The 15736-nt window shown below is 40.6% G+C and overlaps 1 protein-coding gene across 1 annotated transcript in view; it reads right to left on the bottom strand.

Annotated features, from left to right (window-relative positions):
* Window positions 1-2610: 2610 nt before the first annotated feature.
* LOC126176716 (cilia- and flagella-associated protein 45-like) overlaps window positions 2611-15736 on the bottom strand; it is a 150462-nt gene continuing 137336 nt past the window's right edge. Inside the window, exons 9-10 of the mRNA XM_049923883.1 lie at window positions 3221-3390; window positions 2611-3132 (exon numbers count right to left, since the gene is read on the bottom strand). Coding sequence (XP_049779840.1) covers window positions 3069-3132; window positions 3221-3390 — 234 coding nt within the window. The 3' untranslated portion in view covers window positions 2611-3068. The remainder of the gene's footprint in view (window positions 3133-3220; window positions 3391-15736) is intronic.

Consider the following 15736-nt stretch of genomic DNA (forward strand, 5'->3'; position numbering starts at 1 on the left):
TCCCTTCAAGACACCATCCATTCCATTCAACTGCTCTTCCAAGTCCTTTGCTGTCTCTGACAGAATTACAATGTCATCGGCGAACCTCAACGTTTTTATTTCTTCTCCATGGATTTTAATACCTACTCCGAATTTTTCTTTTGTTTCCTTTACTGCTTGCTCAATATACAGATTGAATAACATCGGGGAGAGGCTACAACCCTGTCTTACTCCCTTCTTAACCACTGCTTCCCTTTCGTGTCCCTCGACTCTTATAACTGCCATCTGATTTCTGTACAAATTGTAAATAGCCTTTCGCTCCCTGTATTTTACCCCTGCCACCTTTAGAATTTGAAAGAGAGTATTCCAGTCAACATTGTCAAAAGCTTTCTCTAAGTCTACAAATGCTAGAAACGTAGGTTTGCCTTTCCTTAATCTTTCTTCTAAGATAAGTCGTAAGGTGTTCCAACATTTCTACGGAATCCAAATTGATCTTCCCCGAGGTCGGCTTCTACCAGTTTTTCCATTCGTCTGTAAAGAATTCGTGTTAGTATTTTGCAGCTGTGGCTTATTAAACTGATTGTTCGGTAATTTTCACATCTGTCAACACCTGCTTTCTTCGGGATTGGAATTATTATATTCTTCTTGAAGTCTGAGGGTATTTCGCCTGTTTCATACATCTTGCTCACCAGATGGTAGAGTTTTGTCAGGACTGGCTGTCCCAAGGCCGTCAGTAGTTCCAATGGAATGTTGTCTACTCCTGGGGCCTTGTTTCGACTCAGGTCTTTCAGCGCTCTGTCAAACTCTTCACGCAGTATCGTATCTCCCATTTCATCTTCATCTACATCCTCTTCCATTTCCATAATATTGTCCTCAAGTTCATCGCCCTTGTATAGACCCTCTATATACTCCTTCCACCTTTCTGCTTTCCCTTCTTTGCTTAGAACTGGGTTTACATCTGAGCTCTTGATGTTCATACAAGTGGTTCTCTTATCTCCAAAGGTCTCTTTAATTTTCCTCTAGGCAGTATCTATCTTACCCCTAGTGAGATAAGCCTCTACATCCTTACATTTGTCCTCTAGCCATCCCTGCTTAGCCATTTTGCTCTTCCTGTCAATCTCATTTTTGAGACGTTTGTATTCCTTTTTGCCTGCTTCACTTACTGCATTTTTATATTTTCTCCTTTCATCAATTAAATTCAATATTTCTTCTGTTACCCAAGGATTTCTACTAGCCGTCGTCTTTTTACCTACTTGATCCTCTGCTGCCTTCACTACTTCATACCTCAAAGCTACCCATTCTTCTTCTACTGTATTTCTTTCCCCCATTCCTGTCAATTGTTCCCTTATGCTCTCCCTGAAACTCTGTACAACCTCTGGTTCTTTCAGTTTATCCAGGTCCCATCTCCTTAAATTCCCACCTTTTTGCAGTTTCTTCAGTTTTAATCTACAGGTCATAACCAATAGATTGTGGTCAGAGTCCACATCTGCCTCTGGAAATGTCTTACAATTTAAAACCTGGTTCCTAAACCTCTGCCTTACCATTACATAATCTATCTGATACGTTTTAGTATCTCCAGGGTTCTTCCATGTATACAACCTTCTATCATGATTCTTAAACCAAGTGTTAGCTATGATTAAGTTGTGCTCTGTGCAAAATTCTACCAGGCGGCTCCCTCTTTCATTTCTTAGCCCCAATCCATATTCACCTACTACGTTTCCTTCTCTCCCTTTTCCTACACTCGAATTCCAGTCACCCATGACTATTAAATTTTCGTCTCCCTTCACTATCTGAATAATTTCTTGTATTTCATCATACATTTCTTCAATTTCTTCGTCATCTGCAGAGCTAGTTGGCATATAAACTTGTACTACTGTAGTAGGTGTGGGCTTCGTATCTATCTTGGCCACAATAATGCGTTCACTATGCTGTTTGTAGTAGCTTACCCGCACTCCTATTTTCCTATTCATTATTAAACCTACTCCTGCATTGCCCCTATTGGTCTTTGTGTTTATAACCCTGTAGTCACCTGACCAGAAGTCTTGTTCCTCCTGCCACCGAACTTCACTAATTCCCACTATATCTAACTTTAACCTATCCATTTCCCTTTTTAAATTTTCTAATCTACCTGCCCGATTAAGGGATCTGACATTCCATGCTCCGATTCGTAGAACGCCAGTTTTCTTTCTCCTGATAACGACATCCTCTTGAGTAGTCCCCGCCCGGAGATCCGAATGGGGGACTATTTTACCTCCGGAATATTTTACCCAAGAGGACGCCATCATCATTTAATCATACAGTAAAGCTGCATGCCCTCAGGAAAAATTACGGCCGTAGTTTCCCCTTGCTTTCAGCCGTTCGCAGTACCAGCACAGCAAGGCCGTTTTGGTTATTGTTACAAGGCCAGATCAGTCCATCATCCAGACTGTTGCCCTTGCAACTACTGAAAAGGCTGCTGCCCCTCTTCAGGAACCACACGTTTGTCTGGCCTCTCAACAGATACCCCTCCGTTGTGGTTGTACCTACGGTACGGCTATCTGTATCGCTGAGGCACGCAAGCCTCCCCACCAACGGCAAGGTCCATGGTTCATGGGGGGGAGGACCATCATAATACTAGAATTAAAAATAATTTCTATACAGATATTCTTTTATTTTATTTTTTAATATCTGGATATTTCCAGTTTCCAGATATAATTGAATTTTATAGTAAAAAATTACTGTTTAAATGTCACTGGGTTTCCAATTGCCCCTAAAATTTAAGAACTAGCTGCACACACATGATACCCCTTCATCAAAGTAATAGAAAAAATACATCTTAGACAAACTCTTAAGCATATATGAAAAACTATAATTACTACATCAAACAATTCAAGTTATGAAATGTGTGCATTGTAATAACTATTGTTTGATGGAAAACGTGCATCTCTTAATCACAATATTGGTCATTGTTCATTATTCGTATGGACAAACCAAATACTATAAGATGTATAGAAACTGCATTGCTCCCTGGTTTTGGTAGCAGTTTAATAGTGGAAGATAGATTAAGTGACCTTCATCACTGCTCAATATCCAGTTTGGAGTACCAGTGATTATGGTTTAAGCTTGAGTGCCCGTTCAATCTCCTTAATATAGCGCTCTGGAACTTTCTGATGCCTGAAACAAACATATAACTTCATATAAGGAAACGCTTTAAAAATCGCTTCTGGAAACAAACATACACAAAGTAATCACTGTGTGTTACCTTAGATTGTGTATCTTTTTACACATAACATTCTTCACATTTTCGTCATGAAGTGTTCTTTCTTTATGCTGTTCTAAAGCCTCTTGGTACATTTTCTCTCTATCCCGAACACGTTGTATCTCTTTCTCTCTCATCTGCTGCAATATGGCTTTTCTGTGTGCCTCAAGATCCTACGAGTAATAAAAGTTTATGAAGAGTTAAATTCTACTTTAAGTGTCAACCAAACAGTGGACTACACAGAAAAATGAAAAACAGCTGTAGCTCTGCTCACAATTAAGACTTCTGTATCAACATGTAGGTGCAATCATCAGAAGCAAAAGTTAATAAGTAACTGCACGCTTTCTTGTAATTGGTTGAGAAGTGAGGAAGTCCAAATTTGCCTCGTTTTGTCCAACCATGCTGTTCACTGCAGTGGTCATATCAAGAATTAATGAGGCTGCAATCCATGCCTAATCATCCTGTTTATGGTTTTGCAAGATTACCTTAAATTGTTTTATGTTTACTAAAAGATTTTTAGGTATGTGTCAAACTCAGAAAGTTTTCTGTTTTTGATTAAATGTGTGCCCCTCCCCCCCCCCCCCTCCCCAATCCTAGTGGAGCTACAGGAACCACTAAAATACAATGACAAAACAAAACGCAACACCACAAGATAATTAATGTAGAGTAATGAAATTTCAGGAATACATTTGCCTAGGTAATATCTGTACGTAATTAACATCGAAAGATCACAGGTTAATGTAAGTGCAAGATAAGCCATTGCAAATGGTACATTAATAACAGGTGTAACTGCCAGAATGTTGAATGCAAGCATGCAAAAGTGCATGCATTGTGTTGTACAGGTGTCAGATGTCAATATATGTATGGAGTTCCATGCCTGTGCACTTGGTCAATCAATACAGGAATGGTTAATACTGGTTGTGGATGATGCTGGAGTTGTTGTCCAACTATGTCCCATATGTGCTTGATTGTAGACAGATCTGGTAATCAAGCAGACCAAGGCAAGATGTCGAACTCTGTATAGCGTGTTCGATTACAACAGCGGTATGTGGTGAGTGTTATCCTGCTGCTGTTCATGAATTGCAGTACAACAGGTCCAGTCACTAGAGGCCCATAACTCACCTTCTAATCAACATACAGCCATCACTGTCACCGAGGCAGAACCAGGTTTCATGAAAAAAACACAGTGGACCTCGACCTGGCCCTCCAATGAGCTCAATGAGTGAGGTGGAATTGTGGTGAGCACACTGGACTTGGGGTCAGGAGGATGATGGTTCAATCTCCTGTTGTCTGGCTATCGTGATTTAGATTTTCTGTTTTTTTCTAGATCTATACAGGCAAATGCTGGGATGGTTCCTTTGAAAGGGCACAGCCAATTTCCTTCCCCTTCCTTGCCTAATCTGAGCTTATGCTCTGTCTCTAATTACCACATTGTCAACAAGACATTAAACACTAATCGCCTCCTCCATATACATCTCGCTTGACACCACTGAAGTCACAAATGGTGGTGGTTTGCAATCAGTGAAATGTACGCTACAGGGCATCTGGCTCAGACCTACCCTTGACATAACCGATTTGTAACAGTTTGTTGTGTCACTGAGGTGCCAACTGCTGCTCAGATTGCTACTGCAGATGCAGGAATATGTGCCAGAGCCATACACTGAATAGGATTATTTTCCCTTTCAGTAGTGCCACATGACTATCTGGAGGAGCCCAGTCTTCTTGCAACTCTACATTGCCGTGAGCACTGCTGCCGGCAATAATGTACAGTGGCTACAAGTCCTGCCAAGTCTTTCAGCAATATTGCAGAAGGAACATCCAAATTCTCCTAGCCTTAGTATATGACATCGTTCAAACCCAGTGAGGTGTTGATAATCGTGTCTTTGTTGTCTTAAAGGCATTCTTGAGTAACATGAACTCACCATGTCCAGTCTCAAAGGTAAGTAACATTCATGACCCTTACAGCGTGTATTTAAAGCAAACCTGAATTCCATCCCCATAGTGGCACTACTAGCTCCACTCTTATGTGAATGGTACGAGATTTGAATATACACTATCTTTCAGATGTAAAAACATGCCTACCAGCTTTCATTTATGTCGCTCAGCTCCTTCTTGGTGCTGCGATTTGTTTTACATCAGTTTACTTACCGTGGTGAAATTAAGTATGCCTGTTAGAACCAACTGGTACATCATTGCATTTACTAGTACAAACAATGCAGATTGATGTTTTGACAACTCTGCAGTTATATCTACACATATACTCCACACACCACCATAAAGTGCTTGGTGGCAGCACCTTATATCACTACTAGTCATAAGCGACCATAAGAAGGATAGAGGAGAATACCTTGTACCACTACCATCATTTCCTTTCCTGTTCCAGTTGCAAATGGGGCAAGGGAAAAACAACTGTCTATACACCTATGTATGAGCTCTAATTTCTCTTATCTTATCTTCACTGTTCATAAGCAAAACATATGTTGGCAGCAGTAGAATCATTCAGCAGTCAGCCAAAAATTCCACTTCTCTCAATTTTCTCACCAGTGTTCCTCAAAAAGAATGTAGTCTTTCCTCCAGGGATTCTCATTTGCATTCATAGAGCATTTCCATAAGACTCGCATTTTGATCGATTCTACCAGATAATGATGTTTGGTTTGTGGGGCGCGGTTATCAGCGCCCGTACAATTACCCAATCTTTGCTCAGTCCAAATTTGCCACTTTCCTGGATGATGATGAAATGATGAGGACAACACAAACACCCAGTCATCTCGAGGCAGGTGAAAATCCCTGACCCCGCCGGGAATCGAACCCGGGACCCCATGCTCGGGAAGCGAGAACGCTACCGCGAGACCACGAGCGGCGGATGAGCGATTCTACCAGTAACAAATCTAGCACCATCCCTCTGAGTTGCTTTGATGTCTTCCTTTAATCTGATCTGGTGGGGATCCCAAACACTCAAGCAATACTCAAGAATGGGTCACACTTGTGTTACATATGAGGTCTCCTTTATAGGTGAGTGACACTTTCCTAGATTTCTCCCAATAAACTGCACTCAACTATTACCTCCCCTACATACTCATTCCATTCCACTCTGGTTTGCAACATTATGCCTACATATTTAATCACTGTGACTTTTTCAAGCAGCACATTACCAAAACTATATTCAAACATTACAGCATATTGCACATAGCTTAACTCTGTTTCCCCCTGCCACCTCTGTTACTTCACTCTGTTTCTCCCTCCCACCTCTGTTATGTACAATGCAGTTAGCTTTTCACTCTTATTAGCACATGCATGATGTTTAAGCAGTAATCTCTGTCTGCATATTACCCGGTCTTTCACCTTTAACGATGTAGTCCCCAACAATCAGTCTTTCTTTCTCATCCTGTATGGTAAGTCTCCCCTGACCTGCAGTTCTGGGTGACTTTCCCGAAATCTACCCCTTTTCCTAGATCTCTCCAGTCCATTTCCTTCACCCGTCTTCCTTCCCCTTCAACCCTTCTGCCTAAAGAAGGAGCTACTAGCTTGCCAATTACAATAGTCTTTTATGTGTGTGTTCTGCCGCTGCTTGGTGAGTAGATTTTTATCAATCCAGTTAAATAATTTATTCAACAGAAAGAACTTCACAAACTGAGTAACTCAACAACATGTTGGTCCACCCCCTCTGGCCCTTATGCAAGCAATTACTCTGCTTGGCATTGATTGACAGAGTTGTTAGATGTATTCCTGAGGGATATCATGCCAAATTCTGTCCAAGTGGAGCATTAGATCGTCAAAACCCTGAGATGGTTCAAGGGCTCTGCCCATAACATTCCAAATGTTCTCAGTTGGGAAGGGATCCAGCAACCATGCTGGCCAAGGTAGGGTTTGTCAAGCACAATAAGAAGCAGTAGAAACTGTCGCTGTTTGCGGGTGGCCATTATCTTACTTAAATATAAGCCCGGGATGGCTTGCCACAAATGGCAACAATATGGGGTGCAGAATATCACTGAGCACTGCTTTGCTGTATGCGTGCCGCAGATGACAACCAGAGGGGTCCCGTTGCCTGATAGCTTATTGATTGGACTAAAACTGCCTTCATTGATGAATCCTTTTTCAAACTGAGCCATAATGACCAGCAAAGACATGTCTGGAGATGCCCCAGACAGTGGCAGGATTCCAACCTGGCTGTTGCCAGTCATATGCAGTGAGAACCAGGATTGATATTTATTTGCAGTTATGACCACTAAGCTAAAATATCACTATGTTTACAACACGCTCAAAAAAACTGGATTTCATTAATTGATTTCCCAATAATGCTTCTGGTTGGTCACATAAACATTCCAATACTGATTCTGAAAACGCAGCTGTAGCTTCCAGATTTCCTCTTCCACACTCGATTTTCACTCCCATGTAAACAAACAGTTTTTAAAATATGCTTGCATTGTCAGATTACATCCTGACTTTTAAAAATTTTGACTTATCCAAACTGAGTGACTGTGTGGAAAGAGCCATTGTGCTGCCTAAATGAGAAACTGGATAGCTCATTTCCAGATGCCATTTGTGTAACACTACTGACAAACAGAAAACCAGCATATGTATGGTCTATCAAAAACAAGATTCTGTACCCAGCACTTGCACCTCTCCTTGTGCTTCTCAGGAAAGCATTTCTCATCCATTCTTAAATAAAACTGTCAGATCCAAGTATGAGTGAATTTCTTCCTTTGAGTAAGCCATTTCTTTTCCCACAGCTTTCTCAACGAACCTAACATAAACAACAGGCAGCCAGCAATAGAAACAGAGTAGTGCTATGATCACTGTGTGCTGTTGGTTGGGTCGTGTAGGGGTTGGCAGCAAAGTTTATCGGTTGGTTGGCCGATAAATCGATGCATGTGCAGGGCCCTTCACTCTTCCCACTTCTTGAGAGCAAAATCATCCTGGTCAAGTGGTCAATTTCAGTGTGTATATGAATTAAGCAGTTTGTGTCCTAAAATGTTATTTCAAGTTTATGATTTTTCTTTGTTATATCAATGGAGCTAATAAGAGTCAACTCAGATGGCTTGCTTCAGGCTGCAATCACACTGCCACCGAAACTGTGGGATTCCACCGATGACCCACATTGACCAATCTTTTCAAATCAGTACACCAATATGTGTGCAGTCTCAGTGCAACCAATCACAGCACCCAAATACAAAGACTGGACAATGGTTGATGGAATTCAAACCAGTTTCTTTTCTTTGGTTGAATCGGCCAACATTCCCACATGCAAATAATGAATTCTGAGAAATGTTTAAGTTTAGTACAAGACAGAAATAGTTTGTGGCACCCTAAAGAAGAGAAAGATAGTATCAGGGATATGTCTCCAAATCTTTGATCTCAAATGGTTACTTTATTGGAAACAACAAGTTTCAAACAGCTTAAAAATATAATAATAATTTACTGAATGTTACCTTATACTACATTATGCATGGTTTGTGGCTATTTAACCATTTTACCTCATGTTTATAATTTATGCCACATGTCATCTGCAACACAGGTGACATCTGTACCATAAATTTTAGGTCTAGACCAGGGGCAATTAATCTTTTTTACCTACTGCACACATTAGTAACAAAATTTTCTAGCTGCCCAGCAGTTCCACATTAAATGTTGTGGGGACATTCATCCTAGAGTGAATGAACATCTTTGGCAAGAGCAGTGTGGAAGATCTATGAGACGGCACAACGTATATTAACTGCAAGCTGGACAATGTGACTGCCTAGACACCTTGTACTAGTGCTCTGTTTAATAAAGAGTATTTGTATGATGGGGGTGTGTTGTCTCTATTGATGGCTTACTACCACTGTAGTATCCCAATTCCTACATTGGTGATCCTGCATCAACTGCAAGTACATGCAAATTCATCTCTGAACTCAATCATGCTTACTGTGCAGTAACAATGTGGCCAACTTACACCTCATCATCGGGTACCATACTAACATCAATGGATGTTGCCCACAAGGATATAGTACAGAATTGGCAAGGACAGTGTGTAAACCTGATTGTGGAAACAGACTACGTGAATTATCCGTTTCCATTACCACTAGCCAACAGCAGTACAATCCCACATCAGCAATGATGGCATATGATGACCCACTGACTTAAATCCAGGGAATTACACAGATTCCTTTGAGTGCCTTCTCAATTCTAATTATCTCTGCACCACCATGTTCACATCAGCAGCATCTGCCTAACCACACGATACATTTCAGCATTCCAATTTGCCATGCAACAACTAATTATGCATGGACAGTCAGCAGCCATCCTTCCTTCACGGACATAGTGTGACCATCAGTAAATTTACATGTAGCGGTGGTGTTCAGCTCAAACTACCACTTTTCAGTGCCAACAATCCAAGCTTGTGTTTCACGGTCATCACATGCATTTTTCAGACAATCGACATTTTCAATGACCAATTGAATATATCCATCTGATCAGCCACCTGGCGGGCCACTCTTAACTAATTTACAATTTCATCACCTTACCTCTGTTGGAGAACAAATTCAAGACAGCCAAGGTGGTGCTACTACAGAGGCAATCACACACTCCGGAGCAGCAACTTCAAGAGGTCATGTATGAGATCAACTGAGCAACAGTACACCGTCATATCTCTATCGCCATCTCTGCAACTCAGTCTAACCAGCTCTTACATCAGATGCCATGCTGTGTGCCCTGTGGTTCATCAAGCCATTGACAGACCTACGAATTGTCATGATTACAAATGAGGCAGAACCGATCAGACAGCTCTTGGCTATGGCTGACAGAATGTTTACTGAGGCAAAAAGTAACAGTGCCCCAAGATTTAACTCAGCGATACACACAGCAGACTGCACACCCCTATGTAGCATGAATGCAGCCAACCAGACACAAAGGGTCACAATCATGGCACGTCACAGCAAACTCTGCCAACTGTGAAATAATGCACACCAATACTCAAAGCTACCACAGCAACAGTGTCATGCAACCCACACAGGCTCCATGTCTTGCTCCCTGCAAGTATCATATGTAATTCAGTGACACTGCACGCAAATGTCAGGACCCTTATGGGTACCCAAACTCCATGAGTGGGTCACAGTCAGTGTTCTGGCCTGCAACACCTCACCCAGAGCCTCCAGATCAAGTCCCTTTCTAAGAAAAACTGCTTTACCATATAGTGTGGCGATTACAGGGTCGTCAATTCTTGAACAGCACACAACAGCTACCCCATTCACAGCATACAGGACTTTATGCATGCCCGCACAGACACTACAATTTTCAGTATGATCGATTACAGGCATGCTTACCTACAAATACTGATGCACCCCAACGACACCTGGAACATTGCCATTATAACTCTGTTCAGACTGTTTGAGTATGCCTGACTGTGTGGCAATTACATGGCCCTGAATTCTCGAACAGCACGTGACAGCTACCCCATTCCTAGCATGCACACTATGCATGCTCTCGCAGGTGCTACAATTTTCAGTACAATCGATTGCAAGCATGCCTACCTACAAATGTGGTCCTCCCTGACAACATCCAAAACACTACCATTATAACTACTTTTGGACTGTTTCAGTATCTCTTTAAGCCATACGGGCTTAAAATGCTCCACAGACTTGGCAGCGGTTCACTGACAGTCTCCTATTGTGCTTCCCCTTCCGCTATATATATCTCGATAAGATACTCATCGTCTCACATTCTGTGGACAAGCACTCACAGCACCTAGAACAAATTCTGGCCATATTGCATGAGGCAGAGTGGTCATCAACAAGACAAAATCACGACTTCAGGGGATAGAAGTTACCTTCATCGGGCACACTCTTAACACTGCTGGCATCAAACTGACAACTGAACATATGCCCTTCCTCGCCTGGAAACAAACCATGGCCTACGACAATTCCTCAGGATTCTCAACTTCTATTGTTGAAAGCTCCTGTAGACAGTCAAGTTACAGATCCCACTAAAGTAAACATTTGTGAAATGCAACTGTGTACCTGTGGGCTACATTATTTACCGTAGTCAGTGTCCAAATTACAAACCCCATTTTTCAGCCAGTGTAGCAACGCAGTACATCAACACCGAGGACAACAAAACAAAAAAATAAAGCAGGCAGAACTGCTACATACGGTGCCCCGACATGAGGACTATTGTATGTGGACACAATAAACTAGAACTCATGACATTTGACAGTGAAGTGTGAACTCGAGCAGTTGACAGTTTTAAATGGAAGAGATGCTACAGCCAATCACCACTTGCATTTCATGGCCACAGTAGGACAGCAGCCAATCAGCGAGCAGGTTCTATAGCAGCAGCCACTGAGTACAGGAGCAACCAACCAGCACGCAGGTGGACACAGCTGATGAGATAAACAAGACGCCTTGCCGAGAGAATTAAAACTTCCTGCAGCCTTGCAGATCCAGATGACAACAACAATAGCAGAAGCGGAGCAGCAGAAGAAGAGTGAATGAGAATACGGTAATTTCATAGCAAAAGCTGTTGCATTAAGACATACATAATGAGTGACCTTAATGGACAAGACAGTGTGACAGAGGACAAAGATGTAGAGGTTAAGTTGTTAAATGAACGCAAGGATGTAAGTGCGATGTGTTCTGTAGATGATAATAGTTATCAGACACAAATGTAACTATGAAGGATGGGGACGTAAGTCCTATTGTAAAGAGCAAAATGGACGAAAACAGTAATGAAGTCATTAAGGTTAAGGAGGAGGAATCTAGTAGCGAAAGTCAGCAAGGGTAACAGTTTATGGCCGACGGAAACTTGGAAATGATGTTAATGCAAATTATGAGTAGTATACGAGGTGCATTTTAAAAGTCCTTGGAAAGTCCAAGAGATGGTACTACCGGCACGTATCAAGTCATGTTTAGTTAGTAGCATTTTTGGAAAGAATGCCCACCAAGTTTCAGCCATATTGGTCTATTTCTTTGTGTTTGGCATTCATGTGAATCAAGGAAGTCAAGTGACTGTCAAAAAATGGACGAAAAATAATTTCGTGTGCTGATTAAACATTAGTTTATGAAAGGCAAAGTGCTTCAGGAGACTAAAGAGAAGCTTGATAAACATTATAGTGACTGTGATCCTTCGATTAGAACAGTTTATAAGTGGTTTCAAAATTTTTGGAGAGGCCATATGGGCACAAGTGATGCTGAATGTTCTGGACACCCTGTGGAGGTTACAACTACAGAAATCATTGATAAAATCCATGATATGGTGAAGGATGACAGAAGAGTTAAGGTGCGTGAGATTGCTAGTGCTGTGGGCATCTCGAATGAATGGGTACATAATATTTTTCACAAGCATTTGGACATGAGAAAGCTATCTGCAAGATGGGTTCCATGATTGCTCACGCTTGACCAAAAACAGACTCGTGTGAAGTGTTGCATGGATGGTTTGCAGCTGCTCAGGAAGAACCAGATAGGGTTGATAGAAGAGATAGAGAAAATCCAACGGAGAGCAGCGCACTTCGTTACAGGATCATTTAGTAATCGCGAAAACATTACGGAGATAATAGATTAACTCCAGTTGAAGACTCTGCACGAGAGACGCTCAGTAGCTCGGTACGGGCTTTTGTAGAAGTTTCGAGAACATACCTTCACCAAGGAGTCAAGCAGTATATTGCTCCCTCCTACGTATATCTCGCAAAGAGATCATGAGGATAAAATCAGAGAATTTAGAGCCCACACAAAGGCATACCGACAATCTTCCTTTCCACGAACAATATGAGACTGGAATAGAAGGGAGAACCGATAGAGGTAATCAAAGTACCCTCTGCCACACACCATCAGGTGGCTTGCGGAGTATGGATGTAGATGTAGAGTTGTAGAAGAATCCACAGGACTTTAAGTGTTGTTTCGTCACTGTGGATGAAACATGGATACATTACAATTCCCCTGAGACCAAATAACAATCTAAACAATGGGTTACCAAGGGAGAATCTGCACAAAAAAGGCAAAGACCATTCCTTTGGCCAGAAAGGTTATGGCGGCTGTCATTTGGAATTCACAAGGGATAATCCTCATTGACTATCTGGAAAAGGGTAAAACTATTACAGGTGCATATTATTCATTGTTATTGGACCATTTGAAAATCAAGCTGCAAGAAAAACACCTGCGATTGAACCGCAAAAAAGTCCTTTTCCATCACGACAATGCACCAGCAGTTGTGGTCGCAAAATTAATGGAAATAGGATTCCAACTCATTTCACATCACCCTATTCTCCAGACTTGGCTCCCTTGGACTACTATTTGTTCCCCAATTTGTAGAAATGGCTGGCAGGACTAAGATTTTATTCAAATGAGCAAGTGATTGCAGCAACTAATGGCTATTTTGCAAACTTGGACAATTCCTATTATTTGGAAGGGATCAACAAATTAGAACATCATTGGATGAAGTGTATAGGTCTAAAAGGAGACTAAGTCGAAAAATAAAAAAGGTTTGCTGCAAACATGTAAGTAGTTTTCATTTTTGCACGAACTTTTCAAACGCCCCTCATATGTAGGGTGGAAAAGAAAACTGATAGCATTAGAACTGACATGGTTAGCTTAAAGGATGAACTGAACAAAGAAATTAAAAAGGAGATTCAGGTAGTCAGCTTTAATCTTTTATAATTAAATAAGACGTTGGCTGCTGATAATACTAATGAGAAATTAACATTGAGTCGTAAGAGAGAGAGAAGCTTTGTGAAGACAATAGTATGAAGGTGGAGGTTTCCAAGAAACAATGTGCTGAAAATAGGGTTAAACTTGGGAATCAAATCGATAAGATTAAAAATGATTTAGAAACTGAGGTAGTAGCCAAGTGTGCAGTAGTAGTAGGGGAAAAACTGGAAAAATTAAGTGAAAATTTAGATTCAAAATTGACTGAAATGGAGAAAAACATGGAAGTGGTACAAAATCTAAAGCATAGAGAAAGTTACAGTGGGTCTGACTCTGATAGTAGTTGTAATGATGATAGCAATGACGAATCCATTAGTGATGAGAATGGGGTATTTGAATTTGTAAATGATAATGAGGGCTATATGTTACTTAAAGAAAGAATAAAGGAGGATAATATTAGGCCTAGTGAAGAGTTGGAGTTTGACAATGGTAATGAGGAAGAGAACCATGGTATCTGTCATTTTACTGAGAAAAGATTAATGAGGATTTGTTGTATGAACAAGATCACATGGTAAGTAAAAAGGAAGTGTGGCACCCTGTAACAACAGCAAGTGTACAAGGTATACATGTTAAGCATGTATTGGACAATGGTAGTGATTTGAAAGGCATTTCACAGGCATTTTTTGAATCTATTAAGAACAAAGAGGGTATAGTAGTGATGCCTGTTTCTGGAATAAAAATTATTGGTGCTACTGATAAGATATCAAAGAGTGTGAAACAAGAGGTACCATTAACTGTGAAAATGGCAGGACAGCTCTTGGAATGCAATTTGTTGGTAATTCAAAATCTCAGCACTGATGTAAACTTGGGACTAATTTCTTGTTCAATTAGCAAGTAGGGGGTTCAACATTCTGTGTTGGATTCATAATGTGGTGATAATGCTTACCCCAGCTGTCTGTCTCATTTTTCATGTTTCCTGAGGCAGTCAAACTCTTCTCCTATCCTACCCGTATTTTATAAGTGAATAACAAACATTCTGTCTTCGACTATCATGTGATTTTGTGCAGTAGCATACTTTAGAATAGAAATATGTTAGAAACATTTTCTTTAGTGTTATCTATATATCTATTTATATTATGTTTTGTTACTTATAAATAATGGAGTCATAGGAGGACGGAAAAAAGTTAGTTGGTACCATGATCAAAGAATTTCTGTCGAACAAAGAGGTAAGGTATACTGGAAATGAAATCTATCAACATATGTGGAGGGTAATTAACACCTGAAGTAATCAGCTCATGGGTGCAGCAGCAATATGCAATATAAACCATCTTAAATACTAGGTATTAATATTAATTGTGGTATAACAGAAGTGTTTGTGTTCAGTGCAATCAGTATATGGAGATAACTATCTACCTATAGTTGCTATAGTTGTGTGTCATGGTACAGCCTTTTCTAACATTAAGGAATTACAACTTTTAAACATAGTTGCCTGGAGTAATGTGGGTGGAATGTATTAGCAAGACTTGTATGTATATCTCCCTTCAGGCTAGAATAAAGTGAAATAATAGTTTGTCTAAGTGATGATTTTATCTGATCGGTGATGAGAATTAAGTTTGCCTTAGCACAAGGATCGGTTACTGTGGAGTGTTTTTCAGTAGAGTCAGTTTTCCATTAGATAAGCAGAGAAGGTGTTTATTTATTAGATAATGAAGCAATAATGAAATAATAAAATAATGAATAGTGTTAGGTTCTTAATGGTTAAGGAGCCTGTCTCTGCAGTAGGTATATTTTTTGAGAATGCACTCCACTAGTTACCAAGATAAGAAATGTAAGTAAAATAATGGAACTGACGGACATGATTAATGAAAACGATGACTGCATACAAACAAATGTTGTGTAACTGTAC

The sequence above is a fragment of the Schistocerca cancellata genome, chromosome 3, assembly GCF_023864275.1.
Source record: "Schistocerca cancellata isolate TAMUIC-IGC-003103 chromosome 3, iqSchCanc2.1, whole genome shotgun sequence".
NCBI classification, from domain to species: Eukaryota; Metazoa; Arthropoda; class Insecta; order Orthoptera; family Acrididae; genus Schistocerca; species Schistocerca cancellata.